This window comes from Cuculus canorus, chromosome 4 (genome assembly GCF_017976375.1).
Source record: "Cuculus canorus isolate bCucCan1 chromosome 4, bCucCan1.pri, whole genome shotgun sequence".
Taxonomy (NCBI): Eukaryota; Metazoa; Chordata; class Aves; order Cuculiformes; family Cuculidae; genus Cuculus; species Cuculus canorus.
Window position 1 is genome coordinate 4,927,566 of NC_071404.1, and position 19,614 is coordinate 4,947,179.

Genomic DNA, 19,614 nt, shown 5'->3' on the forward strand with positions numbered 1-19,614 from the left:
TCTAGTGAGCTCTGCTCTAATGAACAGAATGCTGCTCTTGTAACTGTCAGCATGTGGCTCTGATGATGTGCAGTGTAAGCATTGCATCTCTCCAACACGCTTTTAATTTTACCCCACTATAATATTCTATGCAACTATAATTCAAATGATACTTTGCTACTGAGAATAACACTTCAGTATTATAAACAACAGATTTCTCTAAACATTATGATTAAAATTCTGATTGAAGCTCTTTTATAGACGATGAGAAATGTTCTCAGATCTGAGATGTCTTCCTTCTGTTAGAGCAGGGTGCTGTGTTATTTTAAACACAAATGTTCAATACGCTTTTGCAAGTGGGTGTATTTACTTACACACTTTGCACCCTCGATTTGCAAGGGCAGCCTACAGCAATGTAGTTTGCAATCTCTGCCTATGTCAGATGTTATTGTGCATCCTGTTTCCAAGAAGCCAGGATTACCAGTATTTTTTAGCAAAATTCAAATTAGGAACCTTAAATTAGATTTTTTTTTCCCCCAGGTTAAAAAGGGTAATTTATTTCTGAAGACTGACGGTGTAAATTATTTTAGCTTAGCATTTTGCAATGCAAACTAGTTTTAAATGAATGAACTGAGCATAAAAAAGTGTTTATTATTGTTATTTAACAATATTAACGAAGGAACAGACCTTGCATTGACTCAAAGCTAACATTGAAAGGCTGGTGTAAGTTAATTGTAGAATTAATAAAGTGAATTCATTCTGCGTATCAGAGTTATGAACCTGATTTTTACTGAAATGTACTATAACGAGTTTTCCTGGAAAGCATGTGAGTTACACATCAGACTTCCTAGGGAACAGTGCATTTTAATTAATGTCTTAGAGCAAATATATGCAGATGCTTTCTGGAAGCACGTGCGGTCATTTCTCTCACATTCTATTTTGCTTTACTAAAATTAATAATAGTGCTTACTGCAGTGAAGCTTGTGCAACACTCATCAAATAGCATATGCTAATATAGTACGTGATCATACACATAAGGAATTATGAGGCTGTTGTAATTAATGACATGCTAGTTAATCAGAGGAACTCATCTGTATAGCTGAGAGAAGTTGTGTTCATTTGAGGATAGAAAACTTGCTCCAGCATGAATTTGTAAAAGAAATTTTAATTAAAAAGGAGTTCATGCTTATGTCCTTTCAAATACTTCTCATAAACAGGTTCTTCGTTTTGGAATTTCATGGGCTTGAGCCATAGGCTGACATTGATAAAGTACAATCTACATCTTTTAAAACCTGATTATTAAAGTGGAATCTGTGACAAATCCTCTAGAAATTTTATTTAATGGACGACTTCTTTATTTAATGGGCATGAGTTAGAAAATATATATCAATTTTGTCATGCCTGTGCTTGCATGTCGTACTGAAGATGAAAGTTTCAGGTAGTTTTAATAAAAATGCTTCTTGATATGAAAAGAAGTTATTCATATTTTGCAAGGAATCCTACAAGAACAAATTACTTACTACAATGATGATTTTGTAATTAGAGTTAATGGTTAAGGCAGTCAGATCGTTCAGCTTCTCAATTGGCTGAGCTTTTTCAGAGTAAAAGAAGAGGTAATTGGTTTCTGAATAAAACGTAGCTTGCATCTGTTCGAGTAACATTTCTAACATAACAACTATGGGTTTATATGATTGGGTTACACATTTTTCTATAGAAATGTATGAGTTTGCTACACTACTGTAGTAAATTTATTGATACTGTAATTTATTGATATTCTTAAACCTGCAGTAAGGAGGGAAAGGCTCACAATAAAAATAACCACTTGTAAGAAAATTCGATTAAAGCAACACAAATGCTAAGAGAAGCAGGTTCTACACATAATTCTCTGTTCTTCCATAGGAACATGTGCCCATAAGAATTATCTGTTCCTCTTCGAGGGGAAATTTTGTCTGAAAATTTGAAAGCTTATGCATATTCTTCTGAATCGAAGCAATAGGTTTTAGAAAGAGCGTTGAATAGAAGCTTTTCAGTTCTCTATCTTTTTACTTGGAATTGTGTTTTTATCTTTTGAGGGTGAGAAATCCATCTTTGAGTGGAAATCCAACTTTGAATCTAGTAACAGGAAAATTTCCTTTACTTATTGAATGAAAAAAAGCATTTCCTCCCTTCAAGTTTTTTTTTCTTGGTCAAGTTTCGTGATAGATTTGGTAGATGAATGTGTTGGTATAACTGGGGTTTTATATCTCTGCTTGTTAGGTACAGCATGACTGAGTAACTGCAGGCATGTTTGCTTTGGTAGATTCTTTTCTGAAATTTAAAGTAACTGAAAGGAAAGCTGAGCATGAAGAAAAAGGAAATAATAAATGTATTCTGGGTTGAACCTATTGGTTTTTTTCATTTATTTCACAATGATTCAATATTTTGTATATATTGGGGTAAATTTAAATCTTAACGCTAAGATTGAATCTCCTTTTTAAAAGTAATTTCTTGTCCAGAATTAAAAACTTCGTTTTTCCTGTAAAGCCTATACCACACTTGAAGTATGTGTTAATCTTTTTTTTCTTAAACCCCACAGCTATTCGAAATTTCATCTGATAGTTGCGAGTGGGGAAGAAAGTATAGTTATACCTTTTACATTAGTTTTACATAATATTAAAGAACGGTAAATGGAAAGTAATGCAGAATGACAATCAGGCAACTTCTCTGTTAAGAAACTTAATTAAAGTTAGTGGGACTGTCATAAAGCCAATGCACAGAGATGGATGTAGAAGCTAAATTTGGTCCATAAAATAAACTATTTGGTAGAATAGTTACAGACATTGTCAACAAGGGGTTAGGTTTAAAATGCTAACACACTTGTTATATTATATTCTAGGTAGAAGAAGCTCTAGAAGCAGTGAAAAATGCGACAAATGAGCAAGATTTAGCAAATCGCTTTAAAGAATTTGGAAAAGAGATGGTAAAACTGAACTATGTAGCTGCTAGACGACAACAAGTGAGTAAATTTTCAAGCATTGGTTGGGAAAATCTTGGTTCTGAAGATCTGGTATTTTATATCCAAGTCTGGTTTAAAATGTACAATAAGTAATTGCTGTGTCTAGGGTTATAATTTAATCACATTGGGGTTTTTTTGAATGTGGTGAAGTTTTTCGAACATGCTGTTTCTTTAAAGAATACTTTCCAAGTGGCTTCAATTAATAACAGAATGAAAGGTGAAAAGGCAAGTGATTCAGGCAGTTAAGGATATTTTTCATTTTATTATTATTCCTATTTAATTCTAACCTATGCTGATTTCTGGTCACTCTGACAGCTGGTAAAGCATGAGCTAGTGGTAGACTAGTAAAATTGAAATTCAGGAAGAACAGAAATCTACTTTGTGTTTAAAACCATCATTATTAATTTTCAGATACTTAAGAAACACAGGTAATCAATGCATTCTTTACTAAGGCAGATGGAAAAAGAAGAGAAAGTCACAATAACATTTATTCCATGCCTGCAATTATGCAACTTTGCAATAAAGATAACTTTCTCTTGAACACTGTTCTTTGTAAGAGTCTAGACAGTGCTGTCACTCTGGAGTTGTATGAGGTCTCTCCAAGGTCAGTTGTGTTTGGATACCACCAGTGATTCAGAGATGTGTGTCTTTGGATAGCATAGCACACCGTGTTTTCTATATTCACCTGCCCATTTGCTTTATTTTCTGTGTTACAGTAATGACAATTGGCTTCTGGATCAGTACTGTAATTTTTTTAAGAAATAGAACATTTTCAGAGTTATATTGAAATTAACTAAATTAAAAATGTAAAATCTAGTGGCTATAAGTACGTTGCTATTCGGTATGTTCAGACACTTCCCTTGTGGAAATATCATTGCATATATGGGAAAAAGAGAGATATTTGAAAGCTGTTGAGGATATGTATTTCTTAAGTTCTTACTGGAGGTATGAAAAAATAAAAGAAAATCTTAGTTATAAAACTTTTAAAATTTTCCTCTTAAAGTGTATTTTTAGAATGCCTGTAAGGTTTCCCATATACATGGAAAATCTTGACACCATTAGAACTTGCTTCTTAGGTGTTCATGTATTTTCCTTTGATCTTTTCTGTTTTGTAGCCTGATGAACCTTTCAGGAACCTAATTCTCTCTGAAAACTGTTATCTGTCAGTGATGTGAGACTGAAATTAGTCAGTAGGCAGAACCTTTAAATGCAGAATAGCTGGATTCTATTTTAATTTTTACCATAGATTAAATTTTAGTATGGATTCTGTGTGCAAACTATTCCCTTCCTACAGTTCTTTGCTCATATTTTTAAAATAGAAGTAATAATGTTTTGTTATTCCTTATGAATAATGTTAGGACTATCTTACCTAATGTTTGAAAGGATTTCATAGACAGTATGATGCATCCTATTGTTAAATAAATTCATGGATTAAATAACAATAATGCAGTGTATTCTTCTGATAACATTTTGTACGGTATCTGATGCTTGTTTTCAAGGGAAACAAAACAAAGTATATGTCATTAAATAAACATTAAGTGATACAAGGAATAGAGCAAAGTATGAAGTAAACACTAAAAACAAGAGACATTTATTAGGCCTTTAAGAACTAAAAACATTCCTTAGTCTAATATTTTTATTTTGGTTTTTTTTTAAGGTCTGCCTTATGACGGTTTCATAAAGGACATAGGTATAGTACTTCAAAAAATAGGACAATTTCTGCAACAGGATTCTTGTGCTCATGTTGCCTTTATGGAATCAGTAGAATGAATCTGATCAATCAGGAAGAATAATTTTGAACGCATTATATAAATTTTCAGAGAGTCTTTGAGTAAGGGAAGCATATAGTTGCTTCATAAGAAGATGCAGCTGTGTAGAAGGAATGGACTTTTCTTGGGCAGGAGGGGTCTTTCTTTCTGTGATTTATGGTTGATTCTGTCATTGAGTCCATCTCTGCAAAATGCCTGGATGGTTTATGCATGGATACTTCAGCTATATATGCAATAGGTTCTAACACAAACCCTTTCATTTACGACTATAACAATCGTGTGGTTTTGTACAGGAGCTGAAAGACCCTCACTGCAGGGATGAAATGGCCGCAGCTCGAGGTGCTCTGAAGAAGAACGCCACGATGCTGTATACTGCATCCCAAGCGTTTCTCCGTCACCCTGATGTTGCAGCCACCAGGGCCAACAGAGACTATGTCTTCAAGCAAGTACAAGAAGCAATTGCTGGTATCTCCAACGCTGCCCAGGCCACCTCGCCCTCTGATGAGAACAAGGGGCACACTGGCATAGGAGAGCTTGCGGCCGCGTTAAATGAATTTGATGTAAGTATCAGTCGTGAATGGAAAATGAAGAAGTGTTTTTCCATGCAGCCTACAGCTCTTTTAACAACCTGGTTCTTGAACAGGCCTCAATTTCCCTTTTCATTCAGGTCCATTTCCTCGGACCGCAGAGGCAAAGTGGGGACATAAATTTGTGTTATTTTTGATGCAAAATAGTTGTTCGCTGCTAATGGACTTGAATTATAAGGAGCTATTTGTGCTCATTTGCAGTGGCTGTAATACAGAGAAAGAAGTCCTCTTTTGACCTAGTGTCCTTGAAAAATCTAGCTACATAGTTCTAAATAATGCAAAATCTGCTCAATCTGGCAGTTTAGTTCTGTGACCAAGATCTGTGACTGGTTGAATGGTAAAATCCTGGTTGTCTGGCAAGTCAGAAAGTCAAGACGATAAAATAATGATGGTGATGGAGCTCAGCATTCTGAAGGCATTAACATTCAACTTGAATCATGAATTATGGTAATCAAAGATATGGAAAAAGCATCTTTCAACCACAGTTCATACCAGTCACTGCAGTCAAAGTTCTGCATTCCAGCGATAGCTACGATTCTGCTTATGCAACTTTCTTGACAGCTAACTGTTTAACTGTTAATTTCATTGCCAGTCTCATTTTAAGATTTTCCATTATTTTGCACTTGAAGACTGTTCTTTAGAATGTGACTAAAACCCCTTAAGTGCAGACAGTACCTGAAAATATTTTCCTCTTTCATTCTGAGGTTAGGTAAGGGTTTGTTAAAATTTTATCATTGGGGAATGGTATCCTTTTCACTTTGATTAATAGACAAATTTATGGTGTGCGCATCTGTCACACACAATCAAAAGCTACTTAATCCTCCTGTATTTAGAGCTGAAAGTGGAGGTGTACTGCAGGTGGTTCATCTCATGTCATGTTGGACTGGGCTTGTCTTCTGCCTCTGTGTCTTAACTGTCACTGGGTCTGTTTGGGAGACAACAGTGGAAAGTGGGAAATACTGTAGGATCAAGGGAAGCTCCAGGATGAAGATAATGAAAAGAGGCAGAGAATGAGCATACAAATAATAGCAGAAGGGGAAAGAGTTTTGAAGTGCAAGCTTGACAGCAGGAATTCTGCATGGTTTTCAGGGCCTTCTCAGCTTACAGGTCCCTTATTGGTAAGAATAATATCCCTATTTGGTCTGATTGCACTTTGGCTTTTGTGTGGGATTTTGCATGTTATGGACAGCAGAGGTTTGACAAACAGTAAGAGAAAACATGTGACTTCTTAGTCCCAAACTGATGATGCTGCTGCTCTCTGGAAAAGGCTGCTGTTCAATGCAAAGAGAATCATTGTGTTTCGTGAAAGTAGATTTAGGGAAGACTACGCGAGACATCTAAAATTGTCCTCTGCCTCTTCGTGTGAATATTTGTTCTTCATTTCTCTCCTCAGGTAAAGTCTCTTCCGTTTTCCATGATGTTGCAGGCATCATGAGTGCCTATATGAAATATAGTATATGTATATGCATGTGTTATGTTCACAATTATTTGTGGAAAGCCAGCCTGTCTTTATAAATAATTTTCTCCTTCTAATTATACTAAATGAAAACTTTCTCTGCTGACTTACTGAGGATACAAATATTGAAACTATTGTTTTATCTGCTTTCTAACTATATTTCCTGTTTTGCCTCACTGCTTAGCTGCTGAATGAGATTTATTCACACCTAATTTTGTGATGGAGATGACATTCCCTAAGCTCCAGGAAAAGCTGAAATGTATATATGCGATGATTGTGAATTTCCCTTCTGCTTTACAAGCAAGAAAGCAAGAAAAATTACCAAATTAGTGAAACTATGTCATGGGTAAAAAGATGATGGATAAAAAGTTTGATTTTTTTATATTGACACTATATTACTACAGCAAGAAGGAAGTTTATATTTTCTAATGAAAATAATTTTACATTATATTTATTTTAGAGCATCAGTTGTATAGAGATAAATTTCTATTTTGTATGAAGTACTTACTAAACCTTGTGTTATATGGCAATATATATATTTTTTTCCATCATATTTAACACTTCTCAGCCTTCATTATTTTAAATTCAGAATCAGTGATCTGTTGCTTAATGCTTCAAATAACTGCATCTGAATACTTTCTCAGTCATAATATCATCACATGTTATATAAATAGTTATTCTGCCTATTTTAAGTACTTCAGCTGTTGTGTTTAAATAGGTGTCATGCTAATTGTAATACTGTATGCAATGGTGATTTGTGGTATAAAGTCTCCTGTGAGCTCTTAGGAGCAAAGATTTGGAAAGAGTTGTCGTTTATCGATTCTCAGAGTTAATTTACGTAGAAATGAGGAGAGTTCATGAATCTTTCTTATTACATTTGCTGCTTTAAAGTATTGGTTGAAGTTGATTGATTACAAAAGTGTGTGTTTAATGCCTCATTTTTCATCCTTTAACTTATAAAATCATAGGGTCATTGAATAGTTTGGGTTGGAAGGGACCTTAAAGATGATGCAGTTCCAACCCCTCTGCTACAGACAGGGACCCCTCCCACTGGATCAGGTTGCTCAAAGCCTCATCCAACCTGGCCTTGAAGATCTCCAGCGATGGGGTAGTAACTACAGCTTCTCTGGGCAAGCTGTGCCGGGGCCTCACCACCCTCACATGAAAAAAAATCTCTTCCTAATATCTAATTTAAATCTCCCCTATTTGAGCTTAAAATCATCCCCCCTCATCCTATCCCTGCAATCCCTGAAAAAGACCCCCTCCTCATTTTTTTCTTCTGCAGGGCTTCTATATGGTCTCCCGGGAGCCTTCATTCTCTAGGCTGAACAATACCAACTCTCTTAGCCTGTCTTCATATACTCCTGATTTAATTTTAGATAATTTATTTCTAGATATATCTGATTTTATTAGATAAGTAATTTATTAGTAAAATTTAATGTATATATTATGCTTATTAAAAATTACCATGTTCTTACAGCAACTAAAGATGCACTTGGATTACTTCTCTCATGGAACTTGCCCAAATTCATGCAAGTTACAGACAAAGGTTTGTTTCACTTGTTTTAGGTATTTGGAGCAGTTTATGTCATTTTTTGTGAATTCTGAAGATGTTCTGATTGTGCTGAGGAAATGGTAATTTTGATCTCGTAGGTCTACATAAATCTCAGCATTTCTGATGATCAGGGAGGGGACTGCGCTGTTGCCACACGTTGAGTGTTGTGGGATTGATTCATCTGGTACCCTCTGGATCTCCCCAAAGCCATCGTGTCGTGTACCAGAGACAGGACCTACTCATCAAACTGGAGTTCAGTGAGGAGTCAGATATAAAAACCAGTAAAATTACTGGTTTAAAAAAAAAACTGCGAAGAAATGAAGTGAGGAGGAGCAGATCAGTGCTGGATGAAAACTGAGGTGAAGGTAGATGGCATCTTCACTGCGATATGTGGTTGGCAACTGGATAGAGCTAAAAGTATATGTGGGATGGAGATTAAAAATACATTAATATGTAGGTATAAAGTGACGGGATAAATAGATGTAGAGTGAGTATCTGCCACAGCGAGGGCTGCAGGCAGTGCATGGGGGACACATTCAGCCGGATGGAATGGAGAGGGGGCAGTGATGGGCAGAAACAGTATTTATTGGGCACTGGGGATCTCTGATGAGTTAGAGAGTGCCTTCTTTCAGATAATGGATTGAGATTGTGATTTCTTGGTTTCTAGAAATGTAACTGTTCATGAGATGTGCTGACAGAATGTTAGAAGTGCTAACCATTGCGGAAATTCTAGTGGTTTCAAACAGGGTACTATTAAGTACTTTTCATCTTACAGAATTCTAAATATTTTGCTTTAGATTTTGATATGAAAAATGAGATAATCATTCTCATATAGTACAGCAAAGTTAAGTGTAACAGTTCTTTAGATATAAAACTGTTTACTCTGCAAGAAAAATAGACCTATTAAAAGGAGTATTTCTGTGTTTGGAACAAGGCTAGGATTGTTTACAATAAATTATGAGTCAAGGATAAAATAAACAAATAATGCCTGTGAATTTGAAATGGGGGAGAAGAGCTATATTGAAAGGAAAAAACAAAGACCAAAAAATCTGCTTTCCATTGATATTAAACCAAACGTCTCACATCTTTTGTATTACTGATGAATCTGCTTAGCTGACTTTCTCCTGGAGTTTTGTGTTTTCGTGTGTGTATAGAATAAATTGGCAAGTTCAGTACGTATCAATGGAATAAAAAAAGGTACTGTGTTTGTTAAATATATATGCATATATTCTAGTCTTTGCTCTTTAATATGTGTTAGTTCAAACACACTCTGTACCTGATGTTACTTTAATCCTCCAGTGATTTATTGTTTCTTTGTGCGTGTGCACATCCATTTGTCTTTCCAGTTGCTTACCAGCAACACTAATCCATGTTACATCTTGAGCTGCTTTGCCTGTGTGTCCTCCCTTTACTTTCCGATTTTGAAATCTCATGGAGTCTTGAATAACTCTGAAAACAATTTGGTTTATAAAGGAAGAGATCTGACTGAGAACTGAAAGAGATGGTTAAAATTATTTTTGGTACATGAGGTATTTCTATATTTGGGGTAGGTCCCAAGGTACTGAAAATGTACTGGGTTTGTTATGAGAAGGATTTGAACAGAATAATTCCAGGCAGAGTAATTCAGTCTTTAGTAATATTTAAACAGTGCAAATCTGCATTTGATGACCACGTTTTATGAGAAAAAGGGTCTGATGACACTGATCACTGTCCTCCAGGCTGTAAAATGACATTCATACTCAATGAATGGACTATCATAACATATTTCTCGAAGATACTAATGATCGCTTGGGAATATTTTGCAGAGCTAGTGCATGCAGCGCTCCTTAAATAGAATGAAGGATCTAATAGATATTAAAAAGAAAACAAAAAAACCCCATAGACACTGAAAAGGCAAAATACTTGGGTACAACAATAGCTAAGGCTGCTATTTTTGTAATGAAATTGAGAGCAGTCAAAATGTGGCATAAGGTTAGTGGGCAGAAGAGATGCTGTATCGTTAACTGACTACCTTTAAAAAGTTGATGCTTTTTGCCCAAATACCTGTACTAAATGTTTAGCCTGAGAGTGGGTTTCACGGAATATATATGGAATCTCAGTAATGTATGTTCTTCAGAGAAGAGATTTGTGATGCTGGAGAGAAAAGGACGAAATGTGAGCTTCAAAGTACAAATTGAAGTGTGCTTGTTTCGGTGTCAAAATAATAAGAAGCAACTGCAAAAATGTTACTGTACATCCCACATAGCAATTTGAAGGTAGGCTTATTGAGCTCTAGTGCCTAGGGAAGCACAGCCAAATGGCTTTTTCTGTATAATAGCATTTATATATTGAATTTAAATAGGAATGCCTGTACTAGTGTGCACTGGAGAAAGTGTTGCAAGTTCAGATAACCTCATAAATGACTACGAATGAAGTGCGGGGTTTTTGTTTCCTTTGTGCAGCTGAAGTGGCTTTTAAACTGAAGAGGTTTTGAGTTGATCATTTCACACGTGAAGGGCAGTAGGGCTGCATCCCGATACTTCAGAGCTTCTATTTGGTACTTTCTGCTCTCCTTGGATGTCCCCTGAGTGGGGAAGAATCACCGACTGGTCAATATTCACGTATTAAGATAATAATGAAAACCAGCACAATGTTGTATTTTATACCTAAAAACTTACTTGCAGAAAAATATGTTTGAGAATGCTGAACTGATCTTTCACGAGGGGAAAAAGCAGAGTAAATGAGTCCTGATGGTGCTAAGGGGCTGAACAAGCTTTTTCTTCCATGTAGTTGTTGCTCTTTCCTGCCTAATACAACCGCTTCTGTGTTCTGCTTTTGGTTGTTTTCCCCCTCAGTCTTTTCCATGCAGAACAGGAGTGGTTTAGCAGCAAGAAACTCAAATTGAGTTTAGATTGATAGTAGATTCTGACTAGATACAAGGAAGAAATTTTTTACTGTGAAGGTAGTGAAACACTGGAACAGGTTGACCAGAGATGTGGGGAGATGCCCCGTCACTGGAAGCATTTCAAGTCAGATTGGATGAGGCTCTGAGCAACCCGATCTAATTGAAGGTGTCCTTACTCACTGCAGGATGGTTGGATTAGATGACCTTGAAAGGTCTGTTCCAAACCAAACCATTCTGTGATTCTGAATTGTTTTAACCACCTGTTTCAGAGGTTCATTCTACTTTTAATTTCAGTAGTTGGCTTTACGGCATATTATGGTTAATGTTTCATCTGTGCTTGTGTATGCATGGGAATGTGTGTATATATATATTATTGTGGAAATGACAGCTCTGGAGTATAAAGGACAACACTGGAAATGACAGAATTTTGCTATGAAATGCAAAGCAGAAACGTGACCTCTGTAGAGGGAAGCACCTTTGCTTACCGCAGTGAGCATCTTATTACCTTCATTCCCCTTTCACAGTGAGGGCAGTGCTGCTGATCTTTTGTCTGTGTACGAGCACCATCTAGTGGGTTTCTGGATTTTTATTTGTTTTCCCTCTAAAATGCTCTTTTGCAGTAAATTAGTATTGGAAAAAAGATTTAGCAATCAATCAAAAATACTGTTTGTAAATTTTTCATACCGCATTGCTACACTTCTTTTAATGGTGAAAAACACCGAGCACCAACCCACCAGATGCTTTGTGTGTTTTCCTCTAAAATACGTTTTACCTGTTTGTCGAAGGGCAGTAACCACTTTGTGTGCAATGGATTTTTTGTAGTGGACCCTCATCCAGACAAATTTGTGGTAGAACAAATTTGTACCGCAAAGGTGGTAGAAAAACACTTAAAAAAACCCCTAATCAACATTTCTCTAGAGGAATACTTATTCTGTAGCAATACAATTATTCCATTATTATTCGATGACCCAGTGGGTCCCTTCCAACCTGGTGATTCTGTGATTCTATGATTACAGGTTGTTTTTATTATTAATAATAGGTATGGATATCTGAACTGTTAAATCAAAGCTATATTAAAATCTTGTCAGGTTACATATAATAGCTCAAAAAATAACACTAAGTGAAGCTTTCTCATTCAACTACACTTGGTACTATTGCAAGTATGTTTATTTTGTGCCTCTGAGATGCTTATATAACTCGACTATGTGGAAGGTGACACCACCAGTATTTCAGGGAAGCAGCATCCTCGTTTACATTTGGAGAAGAATCGGGAAGGGACTGCTTGGGGCTGTTGAGTTGGGCAGGATCCTCGTTTACATTTGGAGGAGAATCGGGAAGGGACTGCTTGGGGCTGTTGAGTTGGGAGCTGTTGCTTCTCCGGTGGCTCTTGGCTGTGCACTTCGACCTGAGGGTGATATTCATCAAAGTACTGTGAGTTTAACCATTCCACTGACCCAGAAGGAAAGATAGTCATTTATTTCTATGAATTATTATTTTTCTCTTCTTTTAACACATCAGACCATCTAATTGAAAGCTGTGGTGCTGGAGCGTAGTCAGCAGGAGAGCATTTGGGGGAGCCCTCCCCTCCTCCCTATGGCACTGCGCTGTCACACTCTTTGTTTTTCTTCAAATTATACCTATGTGGCATGGCTGTGAAACACAGCCCTGTGACAAGCAGAAACATTTGATTTATTGCTAAAAAGGAACTAACTAGCCTTGTTAGCACTTTGGGGGCACTGACATACATGCGTAAACCAAGCCTACGAGCACACTGCATTTATTTTCATGGTAGTGCAGTCACTTCTGACAAAGGAATACATTGAACACTCTTATTTATACAGTCTTGTCTTCCAGGTTGTTCTGAAAAACTGTGTCTCAGTATATTAGGTGCTCCTTTTACCCAAAAGCAGTTTTTCATGCTGCTTTGTGGTTGTGACATTGTTTATGTAAGATATCTGTCAATTTGAGTTTTTAATGGCATTTGTCACAGGATTTTTGGTTCCTTCTTCTGACATATTGTTCCCTTTACAGTGACGTTTGCTGTAGACATTTTATTGTCATTGTAGTAAATCACTGAGAAGCATGTTAGGAAATGTACTCTGCGCTGAAGGTTTTACATGCTAAATAGATGAATTAATAAAGTGTAATAAGGGGGAGAGGAAAGAAGGTATCATTTATCCAGAGTCACACGACAGATTAATACAAGGGTCAATAAAGGACCCACAAAACAGTAAATTCCAATTGTCTTTTCCACTGTACCGTGCTGCTTACTACGCTATATAAAACCTCTCCAGAGTTTACTGGGATTGCCTTAGATGTGAATTTTTTGTAAAACCATGTTGTACAGAAGTTTCTTACTTGAAAGCTATTTCTGTTCTGTCTAGGATAATACCTCCACCTGCAGAGCTCTTGCTAGACACTGACATGATTGCAGATGCTGCTTTATCAATTTTATGCTGCTACATTTTCTTCTATGAATACTTTTCAAAATTTACGTTTCTGTGGTTTTTTTCCTCATAGCTTCTCATATTAAATTTGCAGCTGCATTATTCTGCCCTCAAACACGCCTTTCCTGTCTTTCAAGCTTGAAAAATGAATTCAACTTTCATTGCACAGCCCTATGGAAGAGCATGCAGTGTTTGTTGGATTTTTGATTTGTTTTTTTTTGTGTTTGTGTGTTTTCTAATTAACACATTTGAAATATTGCTTTTCTTAAATGAGAAGGTTGATTCCCATTAGAAAAGAACGTTTTGGTGTTGGACTTCTTTCATATGATATAATAGTTTCTTTGAAAATTCACTTTTGCCTAGTTACAAGAATAAATAGCTTTTGTTTCATTGGGGGGTTTATGTGTTTTAAAGGACAGAGCACAGTAGGGCTATGAGGATGATCAGAGGGCTGGAGCACCTCCCATGCGAGGACAGGCTGAGAGGGTTGGGGTTGTTCAGCCTGGAGGAGAGAAAGCTCCAAGGAGACCTTATAGTGACCTTCCAGTATCTGAAAGAGGCTACAAGAAGGCTGGAGAGGGGCTGTTTACAAAGGCTTGGAGTGATGGGATGAGGGGCAATGGGTATAAACTGGAGAGAGGTAGATTTAGACTAGAAATAAGGAAGAATTTCCTCTCAATGATGGTGGTGAGGCACTGGCCCAGGTTGCCCAGAGAAGCTGTGGCTGCCCCATCCCTGGAGGTGTTCAAGGCCAGGTTGGATGGGCCTTGGGCAGCCTGATCCCGTGGGAGGTGTCCCTGCCCATGGCAGGGGGGTTGGAACTGAATGATTTTTAAGATCCCTTCCAACCCAAACTATTCTATGATTCTATGATTACTTTTGTCATCCTTTTACACAATACAAAAATTAAAGGAGCGCAAGGAAATAATGAATTCTTGTTCTCTAATCCAGTGGTTGGATGTGATGTAATTGAGTAAGGGATTCTAGAAAGAAATATCTGTTTGAAGATAAAAATACCACCTTCCCTCTTACAAACATACAGTCACCTGTATCAGCAGGAAAACTGTCTAGACATCTTTGTTGGAGTGTTTTTTTGCCTGTTTTTTTTTCCTCCAAAATGTTCCTGACTATGCCTTTTTCCTCTCAGAGCTTTCATTATGATTTATAGCTGAACTGTAATTTAAGAATCTTTTGTTACAAGCTCTAAGGTAATTACAGTATAGTAGTGGTTTTGTTAATGCTATTCAGGACTTTCAACAATGTTGATTTCTATATGCTTTTTTTCAAGCTTGGCAAAATGTTGACTACTGTCAAAGTTTGAGTCTACCCATTGACTTCGGAATGAATTTGGATAAATTTTATGTAGGCTGATATTCAGCTGTTTTGGAAGTGGATCTCACTCCTTCCTTCCAGCCTGTCAAAACATTAACGTTACTTATGTGCTTAAAAAGTAAACAAATCTCTTGTTCTGAAGAAGCTCCTGAAATTTCCTTAGGACTTTCTGCTTGTGGAAACGAGTAGATGAGCAGAATTTCTTGAGCAATAAGACAATGCACATAATGTGTGAGTTTTTGCAAAAACAAATACTTAATTTGAAAAATACAGACAGTGATACAGTAATCATAGTTGTTTTGGTGTTGTAAAATTGTTTTGAAACATTAATTTAATGTTTTGGTTTTGTTTTACTTATAATAAAAACTGTTTTCTGACAATACAATGCATTTATGTAGACTATGTGGTTATTTTCAATATGTTTAGTTGTAATATTAATAATTAGTGTGATATTTCAAATTTCAGATGTGATGCCTGTAGTTTATTAGTGTTTGTGGTAGCTTGTTCATGTTAAGTATGGCTTATAGCAGTGATTAATATGAAGAGGTCTGGTTTTGGAAAGTTTTTGTTCTTTATTAAAACATTGTGACCACCATAAACACACCTTTATATAATTTAAATAAAATAGGGAGTACAAGAGAAAATAATTAACTGTAATATGTTTAAAGAAGATAATATCGTAAGTTTAATAGCTTTCAACTAAGTCTCCAATTATTTTTAAATTAATTTTCTTGGACTGTGCTCCAGCAAAACTTGAAGACAAAAATGATATATGTTCATAGCAAAGATACATTTTATACTGCATGTGTAAAGAGGTTTGAAACACTTACTTATAAGGCCAGGATTATGGTTTCAGTTCTTGATTTATGACTCTAGTGTTAGTTAACTAATTAGAAATTTAAAATGTTCTGATACATTTACATTCATCATTCATTAATTAGCAAGAAATGATGGGAACTCAAGACTTTAAAAGGAATTTATTTAGGCAAATTTCCAGGCAACTCTTTTTTCTTGTGTCCAAGAAAGCATTGTTTCCTTTTTAACACGATGTTAATATATGTGTAAGAACTTTGTACATGTCAGTAGCATAGCCTGAAGTTCCGTTTAGATACCAAACTTTCTTTGAAAAGGAGTAAAACCTTTCATAAGCAAAAAATAGTGTCTCTCTGGGAACTGAGTGTTGAGGGCTGTCATGTAGCAGGTTCTCATCTCCATTCTCTTTTTTTCCCAAAGCTCAAAGACCTGTTCCGCTAATATGTTTCTTTTCCATGTTGTGTGGTGAGAAAAGCTGGCTTAAATTAATTATACACCCTCAATGATACACACTGTATTATTTAAAATGTAAATGGTATTTGCGCGTAACCTGGACAGAGCTTCTTGAATTTATTCATGGATCATGAGATAAACGCTTGTGAGTATTAGCCAGATGGGTTTCAGTGATCAGAGATATTTGATCTACACATTGTTCATCCTGAAGGCTTGAAAAGGATGGAAATATTCCAGGAATACCATCTTGGTAGGTCTTGGGTCTCATAGAAGACTATGGAGTGCAGTGTCTTCAGAATGTTCTAAGAAGAAAAAATATCATTCATGACTTGCTGAGAGGTGTAAGATCCGCTGTTTGAAATTTGCTGTGTAGGTAGAGAACCTTTCACTCATGGCAATAAGAAATAGGAGAGGTGAGACATATGGAATATTGTGTCCAGTTCTGGAATCCTCAACATAAGAAGGATATGGAACTCTTGGAAAGGGTCCAGAAGAGGCTACAAAGATGATCAGAGGGCTTGGAGCACCATGAGAGTGGTGAGACACTGGAACAGTTTGCCCAGAGAAGCTGTGGCTGCCCCATCCCTGGAGGTGTTCAAGGCCAGTTTGGATGGGGCCTTGGGCAGCCTGATCTACTGGGAGGTGTCCCTGCCCATGAGGAGCATTGGAACTGCATGTTCTTTAAGGTCCTTTCCAATCCAGACTTTTCTATGATTCTATGATTCCGTTTATGGAAGAAAAGGTTATGTTGCTGTAACTGAAACACAAAAAATTCAATGGTGCTGTATGGATTTTGCTTTGATCACATTTATAGGATGACAAAAGAGATTTGCTACAAGTAGAACATATGTTGGCTATCGGAAGTTCTGTACTTTCTAATAAATAGTGCTTCCTGTCTTTGTTCAGGACCGTTTTTATTGTCATTTAGGAAAAAAAACCCCATGACTATTAACATCATAATTTTATGGTCATTTATTTTTAAAAAAACCACAAGTTTTGAGTAAGGAAACACAGAAAATAATCTAAAACATGCAGCTAATTATTTTGATAAAGTTATCAATGACATATTTTTCTAAGAGAGTTCATTTGATTTCAGTCTTGCTACTACTGAAGTAAGTGTGATGTTGTGAAGATGAATTTGTGTAGCTGATTTCTGAAAATCCAATTGCTTATGAACGTAAGTGTGGCAGTGAACTCCATTCTTTAGGCATTACCGTTTGATGGAAAAGAATAGCTATATAAATATTCATAAGCCCAAATATTACAGAAGTAATTTCTAACCTAGATGCTTGTAAAACTGCTCTGTTTACTGCTGTGAAACATAGACCCTCAAAGAGACTTTTGAGACATTATTTCACATTCTGGGTAATGCTGTCTTTATTTCTGCAAAGTCAGCAGTTCTTGGATCTGGATTCTATTTCTCCCTTTTATTAACTATTGAGTCTTCATAAATTCTCTATCACCGTTGTGTTTGTTACTATTTAACTGCTACACATTCAGACAAGTAAGAGATTTTTCAGGGCTTGATCTTTCTTTGTATAGTAATGAGAATTATGTTTTTTGCACGTGGAACTAATTGGAAGTTTTATTGGGAAGTAAGAAAATCTTTTATAGACTACTTGTCCCACTGAATTACAGAAAATCTATTCACTCAGCATCAGAATTTAGCCTAGAATAAGTTCATTTGAACGTGTTCCAATTCATAACGAATGGGTACATTTTTTTGACATTATAGGCGGATGTTGGCTGTGTATTTTGACCCTAAATCAATGTGTATTTTGACCCTAAATATTGATTTACATTTTAGTAGACTGTGTTATGTTCTTTCAAATTAACTGCATCATTTCTCTTGCGTTTGTTGATTGCTCTTGGATATTAAAGGAAAACGTCATCAAACTGTTGGCGAAATTAAAATGGTTCATTAACAAAAACCTGATGTGCTTTAAAACAGATGTGATTATTAGAAAACAGAACGCTTGAAACTTTTTCAGAAACTTTCTTGTAATCCTATTTCATGATTTATTTTCCTTTCTAGCTCAAATAAGAAGTACAAGTCTTACAGAGCATTTTTACACAACATGCAGTTATGAAACTTCTTGATTGCGGCAAAAGGTTACTGAATTACACGGTGTTGCTAATGCTCCTTTAAGTGGGAGCAAAGAATTACTTCTTTGGTATTTGTTACCGTGAAATACAAAGGAAGGAAAGCAAGTCAGAATATAATCTAGCAATGACTCAAACCTCATAATATTTCATAAGTTTTAAAGCGAATAGGGGTAGAATCTATGTAGTTCAGCCCTATTTGATCTTTGATAATAAATTTGATATGTAAAGTACACCAGTGTTTAGCAGTAATCATAATTTAAAATTTAAAAATTAAAATGTCTTCAAAAGAAAATGGTCTTCGAAAATTAGTATTTTTTTGTAGCAGTAAAGATATTTTCCTGAGTAGTAGGCTTTTGGACAAATTAAAGACTTTTTTTAGACTGTTTTTCTGTAATGCTCCCTGTTTAGTTAGGTAATCTAACATTTTTTTCCTGATTTAAAAGCAAACACCAAAAAGCTTGTCAAAGCCTTTAGAAAAAGGTTTTAAAAGATGCATTACAAAATGGGAGTCAGAGTTATTTCACATTTTTATCCAAGTATGATTACCTAACAATGTTTTTTTTAATGAAAGTTTCCTCCATTATTTTCATTCTATATTGAGGTAATCAAGTAGCATTTTAGCAGTGTAATCTACTAATAAAAATAATGAAAACGAAGGAATAACTTATCAGAGAATGTTCCGCTTTTTCCTCAGTCATTAATAATTGGCAGCTCTCATATATATTTCCTGAATATCCAAGAATTTTTCAGAAGATTCAGGAAAGTCTAATATTAGTTTAGTTCAAGATGAAATCAATACCTATATTATATAGAGGTAAAGAGACAGACAAACATACTGTCTGCATGCTATAGTAGATTGTGTCGGTTTGGTTTTTGCTATGTGCTTCCCAAATTGATAAAATCATAGAATCATAAGATAGTTTGGGTTGGAAGGGACCTTAAAGCTCATCAAGTTCCACCCCCCTGCCATGGGCAGGGACACCTCCCACTGGATCAGGCTGCCCAAGCCCCATCCAACCTGGCCTTGAATACCTCCAGGGTTGGGGCAGCCACAGCTTCCCTGGGCAACCTGGGCCAGTGTCTCACCACTCTCATAGTGAAGAAATTCCTCTTTACATGTATTCTAAATCTGCCCCTCTCCAGTTTATAACCATTCCCCCTTGTCCTTTTTACAAAGTCCCTCTCCAGCTTTCTTGTAGCCCCTTCAGGTACTGGAAGGTCGCTATAATGTCTCCACG

The 19,614-nt window shown here is 36.1% G+C and overlaps 1 protein-coding gene across 2 annotated transcripts in view; it reads left to right on the forward strand.

The window, feature by feature from the left end:
• CTNNA2 (catenin alpha 2) overlaps nt 1–19,614 on the forward strand; it is a 520,003-nt gene that overhangs the window by 134,166 nt on the left and 366,223 nt on the right. For both annotated transcript variants that reach the window (XM_054064692.1, XM_054064693.1), the window contains exons 5-6: nt 2,855–2,974; nt 5,037–5,303. In XM_054064692.1, the coding sequence (XP_053920667.1) occupies nt 2,855–2,974; nt 5,037–5,303 (387 nt within the window). The remainder of the gene's footprint in view (nt 1–2,854; nt 2,975–5,036; nt 5,304–19,614) is intronic.